Below are 19,416 nucleotides of genomic sequence, written 5' to 3'. Positions count from 1 at the left end.
CTAAAGAGGACACAGGTTGGCTGACTGGATACAAAAACTCAGGCCAGATATTTGCTGCATATAAGAGTCACATCTTACCTTAAAAGATAAATATACAATCAGGGTGAAAGGATAGTCATCCATATTTCAGGCAAATGGTAATCAGAAAAAAGTAGGTGTTGGCCGAGCATGGTGGCTCATGCCTGTAGTCCCAGAGCTGTGGGAGGCCGAGGCAGGTGGATTGTCTAAGCTCAGAAGTTCAAGACCCGTATGAGCAGCAGTGAGCCAGAGTAAGACCCTGTCTCTACTAAAAACATCAAAAACAGCCAGCACCGCCAGAGGAAGAACATGAACAAAAAAGGAGTACTTTAAACAAAGAAGAATGAACAAGCAAACTGAAATTAAAAATTAAAAAATAAAGAAAGAAAAAAGAAAAAAGCAGGTGTTGCAATTCTATTTGCAGATACAATAGGTTTTAAACCAACAAAATTAAGGAAGGATAAGAATGGTCACTTCATATTGGTTAAGGGTAATAGTATGATGAGATTTCAATTATTAATATTTATGCTCCCAACCACAATGAGCCTCAATTCATAAGAGAAACTAACAGACATGAGCAACTTGATTTCCTACAGCTCCATAATAGTTGGAGATTTTAACACTCCTTTGGCAGTGTTGGATAGATCCTCCAATAAGAAGCTAAGCAAAGGGGCGGTGCCTGTGGCTCAGTCGGTAAGGCGCCGGCCCCATATACCGAGGGTGGCGGGTTCAAACCCGACCCCGGCTGAACTGCAACCAAAAAATAGCCGGGCGTTGTGGCGGGCGCCTGCAGTCCTAGCTACTCGGGAGGCTGAGGCAAGAGAATCGCTTAAGCCCAGGAGTTGGAGGTTGCTGTGAGCTGTGTGATGCCATGGCACTCTACCAAGGGCCATAAAGTGAGACTCTGTCTCTCCAAAAAAAAAAGAAGCTAAGGAAAGAAACTTTAGATTTAAACCTAACCATCCATCATTTGAATTAACAGACATCTACAGAACATTTCATCCCAACAAAACTGAATACACATACTTCTCATCAGCCCACAGAACATACTCCAAAATCGATCACATCTTAGGTCACAAGTCTAACCTCAGTAAATTTAAAGGAATAGAAATTATTCCTTGCATCTTCTCAGACCACCATGGAATAAAAGTAGAACTCAGTGACAACAGGAATCTGCATACTCATACAAAAACATGGAAGTTAAATAACCTTATGCTGAATGATAGCTGGGTCAGAGACGAGATTAAGAAGGAAACTGACAAATTTTTGGAACAAAACAACAATGAAGACATGAATTATCAGAACCTCTGGGATACCACAAAGGCAGTCCTAAGAGGGAAATTTATAGCACTGCAAGCCTTCCTCAAGAGAATGGAAAGAGAAGAAGGTAACAACTTAATGGGACATCTTAAGCAACTGAAAAAGGAAGAACATTCCAATGCCAAACCCAGTAGAAGAAAAGAAATAACCAAAATTAGAGCAGAATTAAATGAAATTGAAAACAAAAGAATTATACAACAGATCAATAAATCCAAAAGTTGGTTTTTTGAAAAGGTCAATAAAATAGATAAACCTTAGGCTAAACTAACCAGGAAAAAAGGAGTAAAATCTCTAATCTCATCAATCAGAAACGACAAAGACAAAATAACAACAGACTGCTCAGAAATTCCAAAAATCCTTAATGAATATTACAAGAAACTTTATTCTCAGAAATATGAAAATCTGAAGGAAATTGACCAATACTTGGAAGCACGTCACCTTCCAAGCCTTAGATAGAATCAAGTGGAAATGTTGAACAGGCCAATATCAAGTTCTGAAATAGCATCAACCATACAAAATCTCCCTAGAAAAAAAAGCCTGGGACCAGATAGCTTCATGTCATAATTCTACCAAACCTTTAAAGAGAAACTAGTACCTATATTACTCAACCTGTTCCAAAGTATAGAAAAAGAAGTAATACTACCCAACACGTTCTATGAAGCAAACATCACCCTGATTTCAAACCAGGAAATGACCCAACAAGAAAAGAAAATTATAGATCAATATCACTAATGAATATAGATGCAAAAATATTCAACAAGATCCTAACAAACAGAATCCAGCAATACATCAAACAAATTATACATCATGACCAAGTTGGTTTTATCCCAGGGTCTCAAGGCTGGTTCAGTATACGTAAATCTATAAGTATAATTCAGCACATAAACAAATTAAAAAACAAAGACCATATGATTCTCTCAATTGATGCAGAAAAAGCTTTTGATAATATCCAGCATCCCTTCATGATCAGAACACTTACGAAAATTGGTTTAGAAGGGACATTTCTTAAACTGATAGAGGCCATCTACAGCAAACCCACAGCCAATATCATACTGAATGGAGTTAAATTGAAATCATTTCCACTCAGATCAGGAACCAGACAAGGTTGCCCATTGTCTCCACTGTTCTTTAACATTGTAATGCAAGTTTTAGCCATTGCAATTAGGGAAGAAAAAGCGATTAAGAGTATCCACATAGGGTCAGAAGAGATCAAACTCTCACTCTTCACAGATGATATGATTGTATATCTGGAAAACATCAGGGATTCTACTACAAAACTCTTAGAAGTGATCATGGAATACAGCAGCATCTCAGGTTACAAAATCAACACCCATAAATCAGCAGCCTTTATATATACCAACAATAGTCAAGCTTAAAAAACAGTCAAGGACTCCATTCCATTCAAAGTAGTGCCAAAGAAGTTGAAATACTTGGGAGTTTATCTAACAAAGGACATGAAAAATCTCTATAAAGATAACTATGAAACTCTAAGAAAAGAAATAGCTGAAAATGTTAACAAATGGAAAAAATTTCCATGCTCATGGATGGGAAGAATCAACATTGTTAAAATGTCCATACTACCCAAAGCAATATACAATTTTAATGCAATCCCTATTAAAGCTCAACTGTCATACTTTAAAGATCTTGAAAAAATAATACTTCGTTTTATATGGAATCATAAAAAACCTTGAACAGCCAAGATATTACTCAGAAATAGAAACAAAGCAGGAGGAATCATGCTAGCAGACCTCAGACTATACTATAAATCGATAGTGATCAAAACAGCATGGTACTGGCACAAAAACAGAGAGGTAGATGTATAGAACACAATAGAGAACCAAGAGATAAACCCAGCTACTTACCGTTATTTGATCTTTGACAAGCCAATTAAAAACATTCAGTGGGGAAAAGATTCCCTACTTAACAAATGGTGCTGGGGGGCGGCGCCTGTGGCTCAGTTGGTAAGGTGCTGGCCCCATACACCGAGGGTGGCGGGTTCAAACCTGACCCCGGCTGAACTGCAACAACAACAAAAAAAAATAGCTGGGCGTTGTGGCAGGGGCCTGTAGTCCCAGCTACTCGGGAGGCTGAGGCAAGAGAATCGCTTAAGCCCAGGAGTTGGAGGTTGCTGTGAGCTGTGTGATGCCATGGCACTCTACCGAGGGCCATAAAGTGAGACTCTGTCTCTACAAAAAAAAAACAAAAACAAATCATGCTGGGTGAACTGGCTGGCAACCTGTAGAAGACTGAAACTGGACCCACACCTTTCACCATTAACTAAGATAGACTCTCACTGGATTATAGATTTAAACTGAAGACATGAAACTATAAAAATACTAGAAGAAAATGCAGGGAAAACTCTTGAAGAAATCGGTCTGGGTGAATATTTTATGAGGAGGACACCCCGGGCAATTGAAGCAGCTTCAAAAATACACTACTGGGACCTGATCAAACTAAAAAGCTCCTGCACAGTCAAGAACACAGTAAGTAAAGCAAGCAGACAGCACTCAGAATGGGAAAAGATATTTGCGGGTTATGTCTCTGACCATAATCAGAATCCACAGAGAACTCAAACATATAAGCAAGAAAAGAATAAGTGATCCCATCTCAGCCTGAGCAAGGGACTTGAAGAGAAACTTCTCTGAAAAAGGCAGGTGCACGGCCTACAGACATATGAAAAAATGCTCATCATCCTTAATCATCAGAGAAATGCAAATCAAAACTACTTTGAGATATCATCTAACTCCAGTAAGATTAGCCCGTATCACAAAATCCCAAGACCAGAGATGTTGGCGTGGATGTGGAGAAAAGGGAACACTTCTACACTACTGGTGGGAATGCAAATTAATACATTCCTTTTGGAAAGATGTTTGGAGAACACTTAGAGATCTAAAAACAGACCTGCCATTCAACCCTATAATTCTTCTACTAGGTATATACCAGAAGACCAAAATTCACATTATAACAAAGATATTTGTACCAGAATGTTTATTGCAGCCCAATTCATAATTGCTAAGTCATGGAAAAAGCCCAAGTGCCCATCGACCCACGAATGAATTAATAAATTGTGGTATATATACACCATGGAATATTATGCAGCCTTAAAGAAAGATGGAGACTTTACCTCTTTCATGTTCACCTGGATGGAGCTGGAACATACTCTTCTTAGTAAAGTATCTCAAGAATGGAAGAAATAGTATCCAATGTACTCAGCCCTACTATGAAACTAATTTATGGCTTTCATATGAAAGCTATAACCCAGTTATAACCAAAGAATATGGTGAAAGGGGAAAGGGAGGGGAGAGAGGGGGGAGGATGGGCGTAGGGAGGGTGATTGGTGGGATCACACCTACAGTGCATCTTACAAGGGTACATGTGAAACTTAGTAAATGTAGAATATAAATGCCTTAACACAATAACTAAGAAAATGCCAGGAAGGCTATATTAACCAGTGTGATGAAAATATGTCAAATGGTCTATAAAACCAGTGTATGGTGCCCCATGATTGCATTAATGTACAGCACTATGATTTAATAAAATAAATAAATAAATACATTGCCATAAAGGTTGAGATAATAAATAATTCTATGCAGAATGGAGACAACAGTAATTAGGAAAGATTATGAGTACAGGGCTCTCAAAGAGTTATTTCTTTATCTGGGTGTTTTTTACACAGATTTGCCCTTTATAGTAACTGCTAAACTATACGTATTTTATGTACTTTTCTGAGTGTATACTACATCACACAATTTAAAATAATTAAAAATTAAAAGATTAACTGATAAGGGAGGCAGGGACAAAAGCAGGGAGACCAGTCGGAGAGATCCTGTAATATTCCAGGTGGAAAATGTTGCGCTTGAACCAAAGCGTTAGCAGTTTTAATGATAAAAGTAAGCAGCAGTAGTAAGACACAATCTGATTACATTTTAGATTATATCTTAAAGAAAAGCCAACAAGATATTCTGAATAAATTTGGGATGTGACAGCAAAAGATGAGTCAAAATATGTAGTGTCAAAGTGTTTGACCAGAGCCACCAGAAGACTGGACTTGCAATTCAAACTGGGGAAGACTAGAGGGGAGCAATTCATGAGGGTTTAATAGAAATCAAAATCTGTTACATTTGCGATGCTCATTGAAGTCCAAATGGAAATGCCGGTAGGACTTTCTACAAACCTGGAGAAACGGATTTGAGAATCATCAGCATATAGATCAGCATTTAACACTTTAACTGTCATGTGAGTTGTATTTAACTTACACTGGTTTTAAGGTCAGGGCCTTATGAAGCAGGTCTCTTGACTTAATAAAACACTGTGGCCCCAAGGAAATAATTTTTTTTTCTAGTATGGCAGTCAATGTGTTAAAGTCATGGACTGGATAAGTTCACCAAGAGAATTAGAGGAGAAAAAAAAGTCAAAAAAGTGTGATGCCCTGATGTTTCAAAGAGGAAGCAATGACCAGCTACATTAAATGCTGCTGAGAGGTTAAGACAAGAGCTGAGAAATGTCAATTGGATTTACTGACGCAAGAAATTATTGCTATCTCTAAGAAACTGGTATCAGTGATTCTGAATAGAATAATATCTTTTTCATCATAAACTAAATGCCCAAATATACTTAGATCTATTTGTCAATCCTCTTATATCCCTTTGTACTTCTGTCAATTTATTTATAAGTTGATTAGACAGTTTTTTGTTTGTTTGCTTTTGAGACAGAGTCTCACTTTGTCACCCTGGGTAGAGTACAATGACATCATAGCTCACAGCAACCTCAAACTCTTGGGCTCAAGTGATCGTCTTGCCTCAGCCTCCTGAGGAGCTGGGACTATAGGCACTCACCACAACAGCTAGCTAGTTTTTCTATTTTTAGTAGAAATAGGATCTCCTTCTTGCTCAGGCTGGTCTCAAACTCCAGAGCTCAAGCAATCCACTCAGATCTCAAGCAATCCACTCAGATCTCAAGCAATCCACTCAGATCTCAAGCAATCCACTCAGGCTCAATCTCAGCCTCCCAGAGTGCTAGGATTACAGGTGAGAGTCACCATGACTAGCCAGTCAGTTTTAATTATAATTTTATATTTTAGCACCTGGTAGGGCTATCTTATCATCATGTTACTTTCATGAAATGTTTATTCTTGCATATTATTTCTTCCACCCGTATAAACTTTATAACTACCTTGTGTAGCTCTTTTAAAAAGAATGTTGTGGGCACCAGCCCCATATGCTGGAGGTGGTGGGTTCAAACCCAGCACCAGCCAAAAACTGTAAAAAGAATGTTGTGGGTGTGCGACACAACTACAACAGGGACCTTACCTAACAAATGCAAACATTGTAACCTAATCGTTTGTACCTTATATTAATCTGAAATTTTTTAAGAAAGAATGTTAGTATTTTCATTGTACTCTTGTTGAACACATGGAATATTTAAAATATGGAATGGGGGCGGCACCTGTGGCTCAGTGAGTAGGACGCCAGCCCCATATGCCGAGGGTTGTGGGTTTAAACCCAGCTCCAGCCAAACTGCAACAAAAAAATAGCCGGGCGTTGTGGCGGGCGCCTGTAGTCCCAGCTACTCAGGAGGCTGAGGCAAGAGAATCATGTAAGCCCAAGAGCTGGAGGTTGCTGTGAGCCGTGTGATGCCACGGCACTCTACTGAGGGCAGTAAAGTGAGACTCTGTCTCTACAAAAAAATAAATAAATAAATAAAATATGGAATGGTTAAAGCTTGAGCATTACTTTCAAAGGAAAAGAGATAAGTCTTACCAATATGCAGTCATTAACTTAAGTTTTACAAATGGAAAATGGGATTGCTTAGGATAAAACAGATTTAAAAGAGAAAGCAGTGGGCATGAACTCCAGCACCTAGAGTCTGAATGGAGTAGTGTGAACTGCAACAGAAACCAAGAAGGTATGGCCAAAGATGTAAAAGTAAATGCCAGAACATGACATCATGGAACCCAGGGGAATATGGCTAAAAGATCAAGAAAGATGAAAGTTAAGTAGCATTTACAATGACACAAAAGTCACTAAAGAACTTAAAAACACAGGTTTACTGGACTGGGTACAGAGGGAAAGAGAGCTAAATTAACATGTTAAAGAAGAAATGGGAAGACAGAAACTGTACAATAGCTACAGGGGGATGCAAACTAAAGGAAAGTTTTTGTTCTGAAGATAGGAAAGACCCAAACATGGTCAAGTTGTGGTGGGAGGACCTATGAAGAGAAACTGAAGATAGTAAAGAGAAAGGAGAAAAAGAACAGCATAAGGCGTAGAAAGTTGTACTCAACACTGTGGATATGTGTAGAGGGAATGGATGGCTTTAGCCAGAGGAACAGGAAGGAAGGGAGGACTGGGCCAGGTAGGTATGTATAAAGAGATTTAGTAGAGAATTCTGCTTTGTCCAAGATGTAAGAGAAATGGTCATTTTAATTTTTAAAACCCCTCCCTCATGTTGGACATGTATGTTGTTTTCAATCTGTCACTAAGAACAGAATAGGTGGGTCAAAGTAATAAGCACTTGGAGAAACTTTTGAATTCCTATTATCACCTGCCCTAAAGAAAAAGATGTTTCCCATTTATACTACCTCTAAAACTATTCTTCTCATATTGGATGACTATTCTTACTTTTCTCTGCCAACCCCTCTGTTTGGGTAATCATTGCTCATTTTTATTAATGTTTTATGAGGAAAAGACAATTTCTTTTAAAGCAAGCTATCAGATTAAGGGTAATTACCCATATATAAATTCATGCAGGCTTCATTTTAAAATCATTTTGAAATATCATTCCATTAAAGTCATGCAATAAAGATATGCACCTCTCAAAATGAAGTTGGAGATCAGATTTATCCTTTAACATTTAAGACAATAAAATGACAAATAGGTGAAAAACAAAGGTGGGACATCAGAAACAATTTCACAATAAAACAGACTACAGAACAGCCCAACAATCATCTGTCTGGGCAGAGGACAGGATCTTCTGATTACCAGAAATCATTTGCAGTTCAGATAAACAAGTAAATTCACCCACCAAGGAATACACAGCACCTTCTGCCACTGAACCCCCACAAACTACAGCTTTCATGCCAAACCTTCTTTCCTCTAAGACCTTATCTTCACTACACTGAAAGCCAATGAGAAGACAGAAAACCTAGATCTGGGTCAGGAATTATGTTTATTGCAGGGTAAGAAACTACATGAATTTCAAAGGGCACCAGAAACAGGCTCTTCTTTCTTACCTTTACCATAAATGTGAAGTCTGTTAGGGCCGGGGAATACACGGCCCCACCTGCACACGGGCCCATTATCAGAGAAATCTGAGGGATAACTCCAGATGCCATGACGTTCCTCTGCCAAAAGAGAAAGGCAAAGGTATCTGGTTACACAGGTGTTCAACGCAGGGAGATAAAGGCAACAACAAAATAGCACTAGGGTATTTTTCCCCACAAAAACTCTACCCAGGAGGCAAAAGACCTGATCAGTAAGGTTCTTCCAGAATTATATATGCAGATTCTCCCCACAATTGGGATAGCCGGCATATTACCTTCCAGGGAAAATACTTCCTCTACTCTCCCATCTTTGGCAGCAATTCCCTCTACCAGAACATAAGCGACAAAGAAATTCCCACTGCCCTCAGCCCAGCTGCAAACATACCACAGGCCTGTCCCATCCAACCCCACCCTCTCCCTGTCTGCAAGAGGCAAGCAGAGAGAATGAAAGCTCTGCATACTCAGCCTGAGATTAACCCTTATCATGGAGCCCTAATCTATTTTGAGCCCCTTCACACCCTCCACAGAGGGTACCCAGCAGTCACAAGGCAAGGCTCAGAAGCAGGAGTTACTTTATGTTGAGTCTTGAATGTCTGCCCCTCCCCAGAGATGGCATGTTGAGAGAGAAAGGTAAGAGGAACTAGAAAGGCTCCATAAGAATAATGGTGTGAAGGACTAAGCCTTTTGCCACCACCTGGGAAAGGCAGGGACTGGGTGCTGAAGGATTCTGGCAGGGTGGTGAAGACCCAATCACTCTTTGTCCTATCCCCACCCCCTTTCCTTCTTCTAAGCCACAATGGCTTGGAAAAAATGGGTCCATTTTTTGGTCTGCGTTTTACTTGAAACCCAATCTCTATAATCCATGGGACACAGCTGAGGATAGAACAAAAAGTCATCTATATTCTCTGTACAAACACCACAGTGGGTGGACAGAAGTCCAGGCTGGGGCAAAGTGAAGAGTATGGAAAATTCTTTCCTCCAAAAATAATTATAAAACTAAACAAAACTGGCAAAAACAAATATTTCAGAGTTCTCAAAAAGGAACAAATGTGAACAAATGAGAAAGTGTTTATTCATGATAAACTGCTAGAGCTAAAGGCAATACAAGTCTGCAGCATCCTTGACTAAGGCTGCTACCATTGCCCACAGTGCTCAAGATGTCCCTTAGGGTGAAAGAAAATTAGCAAGAGTAATTCAAACCCACAAGAAGCAATTATGAAAGCTGAAAATGATAAATATGTGATTAAATATAAAATACCACATATAGTTCTCTCTCTTTTCTTTATACTTTAAAAGATAAGACTATATAAAGAAAAAATCATAATTGGGTCTTTTAAAAGCCCCCTTAAATGAAGGGGGAGAAAATGGGGCTATACTGGATCAAAGTTCCTACATTTTACCAGAATTAAGTCAGTACTATCTGAAGCAGATTTTGAATTAATTTTTAAATTAAGATAGATATTGTAACACTTATAGCAATCACTAAGAAAACTCAAAAGGTACAGCTAAAAAGCCAGACGTTAAAATAGTACACTAAAAATATTTGTTTAACATTAAAGAGTTGAGTGACATTACAGAAGATAGAATAGGAAGCTCTAGCAATCTGGTACCAAAACCACCATTTAGCATTGGAACTGTGTAAACCAACTATTCTGGAATTCTGGAGTCTGGCCAAACACTTATAGAGAGCAGAGGTGAATCTAACAGAGGAGGTAAATTTCAATGAACTTCACATCTACCATGGCTGCTACCATCCCCCAGTTTATAGTCATAGTGGGCACTAGTGTGCATGGGCACTAGGGATAGTCCTAGTGCCCATGGGTGGGGCAATAAGGACTCTGCCCTTCAAAATTAGGGTTGTGTTTTGATTGCTCATCACTACTTCTGATGGCTGAGGGGCCAGCACAGAGGCTGGCCACTGTTCCAACCATAATGAGCTCAAGAAAATCTCTGTCAGATCACTGGTACACCACAGAGACAAGAGAACTAAAATTGCAGTTACCATATTCATTCAGCAAGGAACACACACTTTGCAAATATAACTTGGAAAGCTCACACAGATGGATCCTGCAATCAAAAAGCAAAACTCAGCAATCCCTGAGTAATGCAAGAACTAGATTTCTAAACATACTACACACAATATTCAGAATTTCCAGTCCTCAACAAAAAATTATAAATCATACAAAGAAATAACCAAGTATGGCCTAGTCACAGGGAAAAAAAAAAATTGAGAGAAACCATCCCTGAGGAAAGACAGACAGAGTTATTAGTCAAAGATGCCATTCAAACTGTGAGGAGACAAAGGGAAATCAGGAAAACAATGTCTGAACAAAATAGGAACACTACAAAGAGAATAAAAAAGAATCAACCAGAAACTCTGGAAGTGACAAATACAACTAAAATGAAAAATTCCCCAGAGGGGTTCAATAGCAGAGTTAAACAAGGAGAAGAAAGGATCAGGGAATGTGAACAAAAAGCAATTTAAATTATCCAGTTTCAGCTGGGCATGGTGGCTCACTTCAGTAATCCTAGCACTTTGGGAGGCTAAGGCAGGAAGATGGCTAGAGGCCAGGAGTTTGAGACCATACTAGGCAACATAGTGAGAACACGTCTCAAAAAATAAAAAAAATAAAAAATAGGCCAGGTGCAAAGGCTCGTACCTGTAATCCTAGCATTCTGGGAGACTGAGATGGGAGGATCACTTGAGCTCAGGTGTTAGAGACAAGCCTGAGCAAGAGCAAAACCCCATTTCTACTAAAAATAGAAAAATTAGCCAGGCATTATGGTGGGCACCTGTAGTCCCAGCTACTTGGGAGACTGAGGCATGAGGATTGCTTGAACCCATGAGTTTGAGATTGTTTTGTCTTAGGCTAACACCACAGCACTCTAGCCTGCGGAGTAAGACTCTATCTCAAAATAAAAAAATAAATAAATAAGGGCGGCGCCTGTGGCTCAGCGGGTAGGGCACCGGCCCCATATGCCGAGGGTGGCGGGTTCAAACCCAGCCCCGGCCAAACTGCAACAAAAAAATAACCAGGCGTTGTGGCGGGCGCCTGTAGTTCCAGCTACTTGGGAGGCTGAGTCAAGAGAATCGCCTAAGCCCAAGGATTTGGAGGTTTCTATGAGCTGTGTGATGCCACAGCACTCTACTCTCTGTCTCTACAAAAATAAATAAATAAATAAATAAATAAAAAAAGAAAAAATTAGCTGGACATGGTGGTACATGCTGGTAGTCCCAGTTACTCAGGAGGCAGAGGTGGGAGAATCGTTTGAGCCCAAGAATTCAAGCCTACCATGAGCTATGATCAAGCCACTACACTCCAGCCTGGGTGACAGAGCAAGATACTGTCTTTAAAAATAGTAATAAAAGGCCAGATGCAGTGGCTCACACCTACAATCCTAGTACTCTGGGAGGCCAAGGCAGTGGATCGCTTGAGCTGGGAAGTTCGAGACCAGCCTGAGCAAGAGTGACATCCTATCTCTACTAAAACTGAAAAACTGAGGCAAGAGGATCACTTGAGCCCAAGAGTTTGAGGTTGCTGTGAGTTATGACACCACGGCACTCTACCAAGGGCAACAAAGTGAGACTCTGTCTCAAAAAATATAAATACATACATACATAAAATTTTTTTAATCTAGTATGAGGACCAGAAAAACCAAAGGAAGAAAAATGAGCAGAGCTTCACAGACCTGTGTGAAACCAACAAACATACCAACATACACATTGTAGGAATCCCAGAAGAAAATGGAGTAAGGATCAGATAAAATATTTGAACAAATAATGGCAAAAACTTCCCAAATTTGATGAAAGACATGAATATACACAGCTAAGAACCTCACAAAAAATCCAGTAAGTATGAACTCAAGAGATTCACATTGAGACACATTATAGTCAAACTGTCAAAACTCATACACAAGGAGAGAAATTTAAAAGCAGCTAGATAGAAGTAACACATCATATGCATGGGTTCCTCCATAAGATTAACCATGGAAGCCAAAAGGCAGTGGGACATATTTAAAGGGGAAAAAAAAAAAAATCTGTCAACCAAGAACTCTATATTCAGCAAAACTATCCTCTGTGAAAGAACGAAAAGTTAGATCTCCCCTATGAGACATGCTTACAAGTACATTATTTATGGAATAGGACAATTGATACCCACCAGAATAAAAACACCCAAAAGTTAAAACTCATAGTTCATATAAAATAGTAGCACAAGGGAGAAAACAAAACAACTAGGTAACAATCAACATGATGAACAGAACAGTATGTCATATATCAATGTTAACATTGAATGTTAATTGTCTTAATGGCTCCTTTTAAAAGATACAGCAGGTAGGCTGAATGGATTTTAAAAACACAATCCAAATATACTATGTCTCCAAGAAAGTCATTAAATTTGCGTTCTCATAGACTCAAGAAAAGGGATTGAAAAAAATATTCCATGCAAATGAAAACCAAGAGTAAGAATGGCTATTCTCATAACCAAATAAAATAGATTTTAAATCAATAATGGTTAAAAAAAAATAAGACAAACACAGTCATTATATAATGATAACGGGAGAAATTCAATAAGAAGTTATAACAATCCTAAATATATATGCACCTAACACAGAAGTTCCCAGATTCATAAAACAAATTCTACTAGATCCAAGCAAGGTAATAAATAGCACACCACAATAGCCGCTCCACAGAACTGGACAGAACTGAACAGATCACTGTGGCAGAAAATCAACAAAGGAAATACTGGACTTAAGCAAGATTCTAGAACAAATTGGCCTAACAGACATTTTCAGAACATTCTACCCCAATACTGCAGAGTATACATTCTTCTCACAAGCACATAAGAACACTTTCCAAGATTTAGTATATGTTAGCCCATCAAACAAGTCTCAGATAACACAGAATAATCGATTTCATAACACATATCTTCTCAAACCAGGGCAATAATACTAGAATTCCAAGAAGATCTATCAAAACTATATAAATACATGGAAATTAAACAACATGCTATTGAACAATCCTTGGGTCAATGAAAAACTCAAGATGGAAAACAAAACATTTTTCAAATTGAACAACAAAGACAACATAAACTCCCCAAATCTCTGGAACAAGCAAAAGCAGTCAGTCTTAAGAGGAATGTTTGTAGCCTTAAATGTCAATATCAAAAAGACAGTAAGATCACAAGTTAAGAGTTCTTACATATGACAATGACAGTATGATCCAAAAAGAAAATTGAAAAATAGGACTTCAAAACTCAAAGCTTTTCCACTTCACAAGCCACCATTAAGAAAAAAAAAAAAAAAAGCCACAGACTGAGAGACTAAGTACCTGCAAATCATGTATTTCATAAAGGATTTGTATCCAAAATATATGAAGAACTGTTACAACTCAAAAACCCAATTACAGAACAGACAAAAGATCTTAACAGGTATTGCAGCAAATAAGATAGACAAATGACTAACATATACATAAAGGTGCTCAACATGTCTAGTCAGCTAGGGAATGCATATTACAACGACAGTGACAGACCACTACACTGCACTGGAATGGCTATCATCAAAGAGATTGAGAATACCAAGAACACAGAAGGTAGAAAATCTCCACCCCTCAATATATTACTTGTGGCAACATAAAATAGTACAATCATTTTGGAAAACAATTTGGCAGTTTCCTAAAAATTCATACATAAACTTACCAAACCAAACACTCCCACTCTTAAGTAACAATCTACCTAAGGGTCATGAAAACCCAGTTTTATACACAAATGTTCATTATAGCATTATTCATGACAGCTAATAATTAGAAACAACCCAAATTTCCCTTAAATGGTAAATGGCTAAACAAAAAATGACAAATATCCAATACAGTATTATTCAGTGATAAAAAAGGAAAGAACATAGAACGATATGAATGAGCTTCAAAACTATTATGCTAAGTGAGAGGAGTCAGATGTAAAAATCTGTAGAGACTGAAAGATGGGCAGTAGTTGCCAAGGGTTGGGTGGAGAGAAACTATAAACAGGCAAGAGGAACTTTTTTTATTTTTGTTTTTATTTCAGTTTAATGTGAAGGTTACAAAGTTAGCATTTTATTTCAGTTTAATGTGAAGGTTACAAAGTTAGCATTTGTTAGGTACAGTCCCTGGATCTTTTTACAGTAAGAGAAAAGGTTCCACAACTGGATTATGGTAATGGTTGTACAACTCTAAAACTTTCATTTAAAAATAATTGAATTTTATGCTTACAATGGGTAGATTTTATGATTTATAAATTTTAACAAAGCTGTTTTAAAAAATGTCAAGGTTGTGGAAGACAAACATTGAGGAACTGCTCCAGATCAAAAAAGTCTAAAAAGATATGACACTAATTAAAGACAATCCTTCATTCTGGATTGAATGTTGGCCAGAAATAAATCAATAAATAAATAGAGAGAGAGAGCTATAAAGAACTTTATTAAGTCCTAAGTAAGGATGGATTAGAATAATATTGATAAATCAATGTTAAATTTCCTTATTTTTATTGCTATGCTCTGGTTATACAAGAGAATGTGCCTGTCCTTTGGAAATACCCAATGAAGGACTTAGTACTAAAGGGAACATAATATCTTCAATTTAATCTCCAATATTTCAGAAAAATATAAGATGCAAATATGTACTTATGGAGAGAAAATGATAGGGCAAGTAGAGAAAAATGTAAACAAGTGGTGACTGGATCAGAGGCACATGAGAATTCTTATTCTGTTACTATTCTTATAATTTTTGTATAAAGTTTGAAATTATATCAAAACAAAGTTACCAAAAAATAATAATACATGCAAGAGTGTAGGTGTCAACATGACAAGCAGCATTAGTAAGCAAATAATTAAGCAATGCAGATCTTAAAGTCACTAAAGCCTATCCCTTGAAAAAAACAAAACAAAACACTGAGCACGAGGGCTATATGATTACATGCCTGTAATCCTGGCACTTTGGGAGGCTGAGGTGAGTGGATTGCTTGAGCTCAGGAGTTCAAGACCAGCCTGAGTAAGTCTCCCAGTTCTCATAAAAATGTATTAGACTAGAAGATACTCTAAAATCCAGTAAAGCTGGAAATTGTGGTGGTTCATTGCCACTCCTCTTAGCGCCAGGCTTTCTTTGTTTCTTTTAGGCTGGGAGCCAAAGTAGACCTTCTAGGACTAAGCAGTTCAGGTCAAGCCAGCCAAAGAACTAATTCTCCCCAAAGGTTTATCACTGGGGCTCAAGTTTAAAGATTAAAAAATACATTTAAGACCTGCAAAAAATGTCTTCTCAGCTAACATAACAGTTGTACCCCTACAACCGTCAGAGTATCTTACAAAAAGTAAATGCACATTTTCCTGGCTAATCACAGGGGCAGTGGACAAGGATGAGAATTCTTACAAGCCTGCAAACTCAGATGGCAAGAGTAGCTGGCCTGATTAAAAACAATGGCTGCCTGTCTCTTTCCCTTCTCCCTCTGCCCGCCTCTCCTCCCTGGAAAGCTGCCAGATTCCATCTACACTATCTCTCTCCTTCATCCCAGTCTCCCTCATGATATGCAGTATCTCTCAATGTACTTCATACTTCACATAACACATTATTTTATGGCTCTTTCCATTTCTTTCTCTATTATAATTTCTGTCTGTAAATAAGAAGAGATACCCGAAATGGTGCTGACCAAATGTTTCTGAATGGAAAGATTTCTTTATTCTCTGTACTACTGCATCAACTTTCTGTAATGATCCTATAGTGTTTTAACCAAAAAATAAAAAGAACACTGCATATTTTTATTTTAAAAAATTTAATTCTAGCGAATCAGTTCATTTTATCTTTCTATATTCCTTCCCTCTCTCTTGCTTTTACAAAAGGAAAAAAATATTTCCAGTGTTTTTCCCTTATGAATGATCTAATATTATTTTCCTCTGTGAGGGATCATCTACTACAAAAAAGAAAACCCTTCCCTTCCATTCTCTCTTGCTTTTCATCCACACTTTACTTGACCACCACCCCTACTCCCTTCACATTCCCCCCCTCCCACAGGAAGGAGCCACAGACCAGACACAAAATGGAGCAGATAATAATGAGGAGAGACAGAGAATCTCTCACCAGGACACAACTTACAGAACTAAACCCTGTACTGCTTTACTCTCTATTCTCTCTCTCTCTTTTTTTTTTTTAGAGACAGAGTCTCACTTTGTCACCCTCAGTAGAGTGCCGCAGCGTCACAGCTCACAGCAACCTCCAGCTCTTGGGCTTAGCCGATTCTCTTGCCTCAGCCTCCTGAGTAGCTGGGACTACAGGTGCCTGCCACAATGCCCAGTTTATTTTTTTGTTGCAGTTTGGCAGGGGCTGGGTTCAAACCTACCACCCTTGGTATATGGGGCCGGCGCTCTACTCACTGAGCAACAGGTGCCGCCCTCTCTATTCTCTATTAATAGGTTCCTTACCAGAAAGATGTCAGCGTAGCCAGCCAAGGACTCCACTCCCTCTTGGATCCGTGCTCCTCCAGAGTCATTTAGCCCAATCACTGGAGCCCCCACTGTTATGGCTTGGTCCATGATCTGAGACAGCAGAGAAATCTTTGTTTAAGACAAATCCTCTTGTTATCAAAAACAGCATTTACAAAGCATTATGGTGCTTTCTGGAATATGTTATTAGTGTACTTTTCAAAACAGGAGGCAGTAATACAGGCTTTGTTCCCCGTGATGATTGGGTACCTTCACAGAAGACAAAGGACCAGTATTTAAAAGCCTGATCAAAGCCCCCAAACACCTAAGAGCCAAAGCACTTCACATTAGCAAGGGACAAAACTGCTCATGGCAACCACTTCTAGAACCGCAGGCTCCAATTTTATTCCCAGTTACTCTTTTAAAAGAATTAATAGTAGATAGAATGGCAAAGTAGTATTTTCATAAAAGCAGACATTGACCCATCTGTTAATCTGAGGCCAGACGCAGGCCTGCTTTTACTTCTAATGGGACAGATTTTCCTCATGGGTCAACAGTTCATAATAAGTAACATTCCTACAGCTCTTCATAGTTTACAAAGCACTCTTATTTCCTCAATTACCCACTATAAAAGAGGCAGGAAAAAGAGAAAAATTAGGAAGATTTAAAGTTAAGTGATAGCCCAAAGTCTCAGGAGTAATACATGACAGGACTATGTCTAGAATCTATAAATTTCCATTACAAAGAGAAGCCCTGCCTAGCTACTAATAGTCAGCTCAACTTTTAATTCCAAAATTCTCAAATATGCTCTACACTTTAATTCCTCTCCAGAGCATCTAATCTCTAGCAGTGTTGTTTAAATACCATCATGCAATTCTTGCAATGCTCTTTACCTTCTGGGACCTGGACTTTCCATGTAGACCAGGTATTATTTACAGAGTTCCTCAGAACCCCAAGAAATCTGTGAACAGATTTCAAGGATTCCATGAATTAGGACAGAAAAAAATCTTTATGTTTATCTTTACTAATTGTAACTGATCTTTAGCATTTCTCTCAATTATAAAAATAGGCAACAAACCACAGCAGTATAAGAAATACCATTGACACTGTCATTAATAGAAGCCATACATATTTTTATGCCACCTTAAAGTTGTTGCAGATATTCCGGACTATCATTTTCACTCAGGTCTAATCTGAAATTAGTTATTAGATTTACTGATAAATCTTATTATTAAATATATTAATAAGGAAGCATATGTATTATTGTGGTTTTTTAAAAACATTTTTAATCTTTTATAATCCTACATATTTTATTTTATGCATGTAAAAACAGGAGGGTCCAGGCTTCAGTGGCTGAGAGTACAAAAAATGTTAAGAACCCTCTTGGGTCAGTACCACAACTTGCCTGCCTCTGCCCCACTCCAAGTACCTAGCTCAGTGTCTTATGCCCCAAGGATATTCGATATGCAATTTTGTATCTGATGAAAGTACTGGATTCAATTTCAATATTAAACACTTACTTTGCAGATCTTTTGTGCATGAGCTCCTGACAGACTGCCTCCAAAAACTGTAAAATCCTAAAAAGAAAACACAAATCAACTAAAATACAGTGAATGGCCAGATATGAAGACCCAGTAGGAAGAGGAAACAGAAAATTCACAAACATTTTTAAAGAATTTTCTCAGCTTTAAAAAATTAAGAAAAAAGTATGATTTGTAGATTATTCCATAGGATGGGGAATAACCTATCTTAAATGTAGTTCATGTATTGTCAAGAGCAAAAGACCTAGTCTTTGCTCTCCAAAAAGGATGTGTACCTAAGAGGAAAGGAAAACTTATGCAGAATTAACCCTATATCAGATACTATAGATGTCAGTCAAACATTTCTACTTTTAGGAAACATTTGCTATTTTAACAAGAGCAGTTAAAAAACAACAGAAAAATGAATCAAAATCCTGTTTCCTCTGCTTATGGACTTTCATTATGTTCAGACATGAAGAGCTTCTTGTGGGCCTCCTTCCTAAAACCCCCTCAAAAATATAATAGTGAATTAAAAACAGAATTAACCCATGAGAATGAGAAAAAACAAGGAGGCAGCAGCAGAGAAGACTGAACGAGTTTGAGGAGAACTGAAAACACAAAACATCTGACTTAGGGAGAGAAAATGGAAGCCTACACACCTGCAGAAAGTGCCACCAGCAGCCAGGGAGAGTGGGGGTTGGGGAAGGGGCCGAAATCAGAGGTTCATTGAAAGTATATGTTAGAAACAGACCTCGGAGGCCTCTCCTTCACCTAGAGGAGAAAAGTTTATTGTCTAAAGCAGGCATCCTCAAACTGCAGCCTGCAGGCCATATGAAGTGGTGTGAATTATATTTG

At 38.2% G+C, this 19,416-nt stretch overlaps 1 protein-coding gene across 1 annotated transcript in view; it reads right to left on the bottom strand.

The window, feature by feature from the left end:
* Positions 1 to 19,416, bottom strand: part of PCCB (propionyl-CoA carboxylase subunit beta) — an 88,497-nt gene that overhangs the window by 56,735 nt on the left and 12,346 nt on the right. The window contains exons 4-6 of the mRNA XM_053598527.1: positions 18,562 to 18,618; positions 17,042 to 17,155; positions 8,570 to 8,680 (exon numbers count right to left, since the gene is read on the bottom strand). Of these exons, the coding sequence (XP_053454502.1) occupies positions 8,570 to 8,680; positions 17,042 to 17,155; positions 18,562 to 18,618 (282 nt within the window). The remainder of the gene's footprint in view (positions 1 to 8,569; positions 8,681 to 17,041; positions 17,156 to 18,561; positions 18,619 to 19,416) is intronic.

This window comes from Nycticebus coucang, chromosome 8 (assembly GCF_027406575.1).
Source record: "Nycticebus coucang isolate mNycCou1 chromosome 8, mNycCou1.pri, whole genome shotgun sequence".
NCBI lineage: Eukaryota > Metazoa > Chordata > Mammalia > Primates > Lorisidae > Nycticebus > Nycticebus coucang.
The sequence above is the reverse complement of the archived record's forward strand: the minus strand, read 5'-3'. Positions and strand labels throughout refer to the sequence as shown.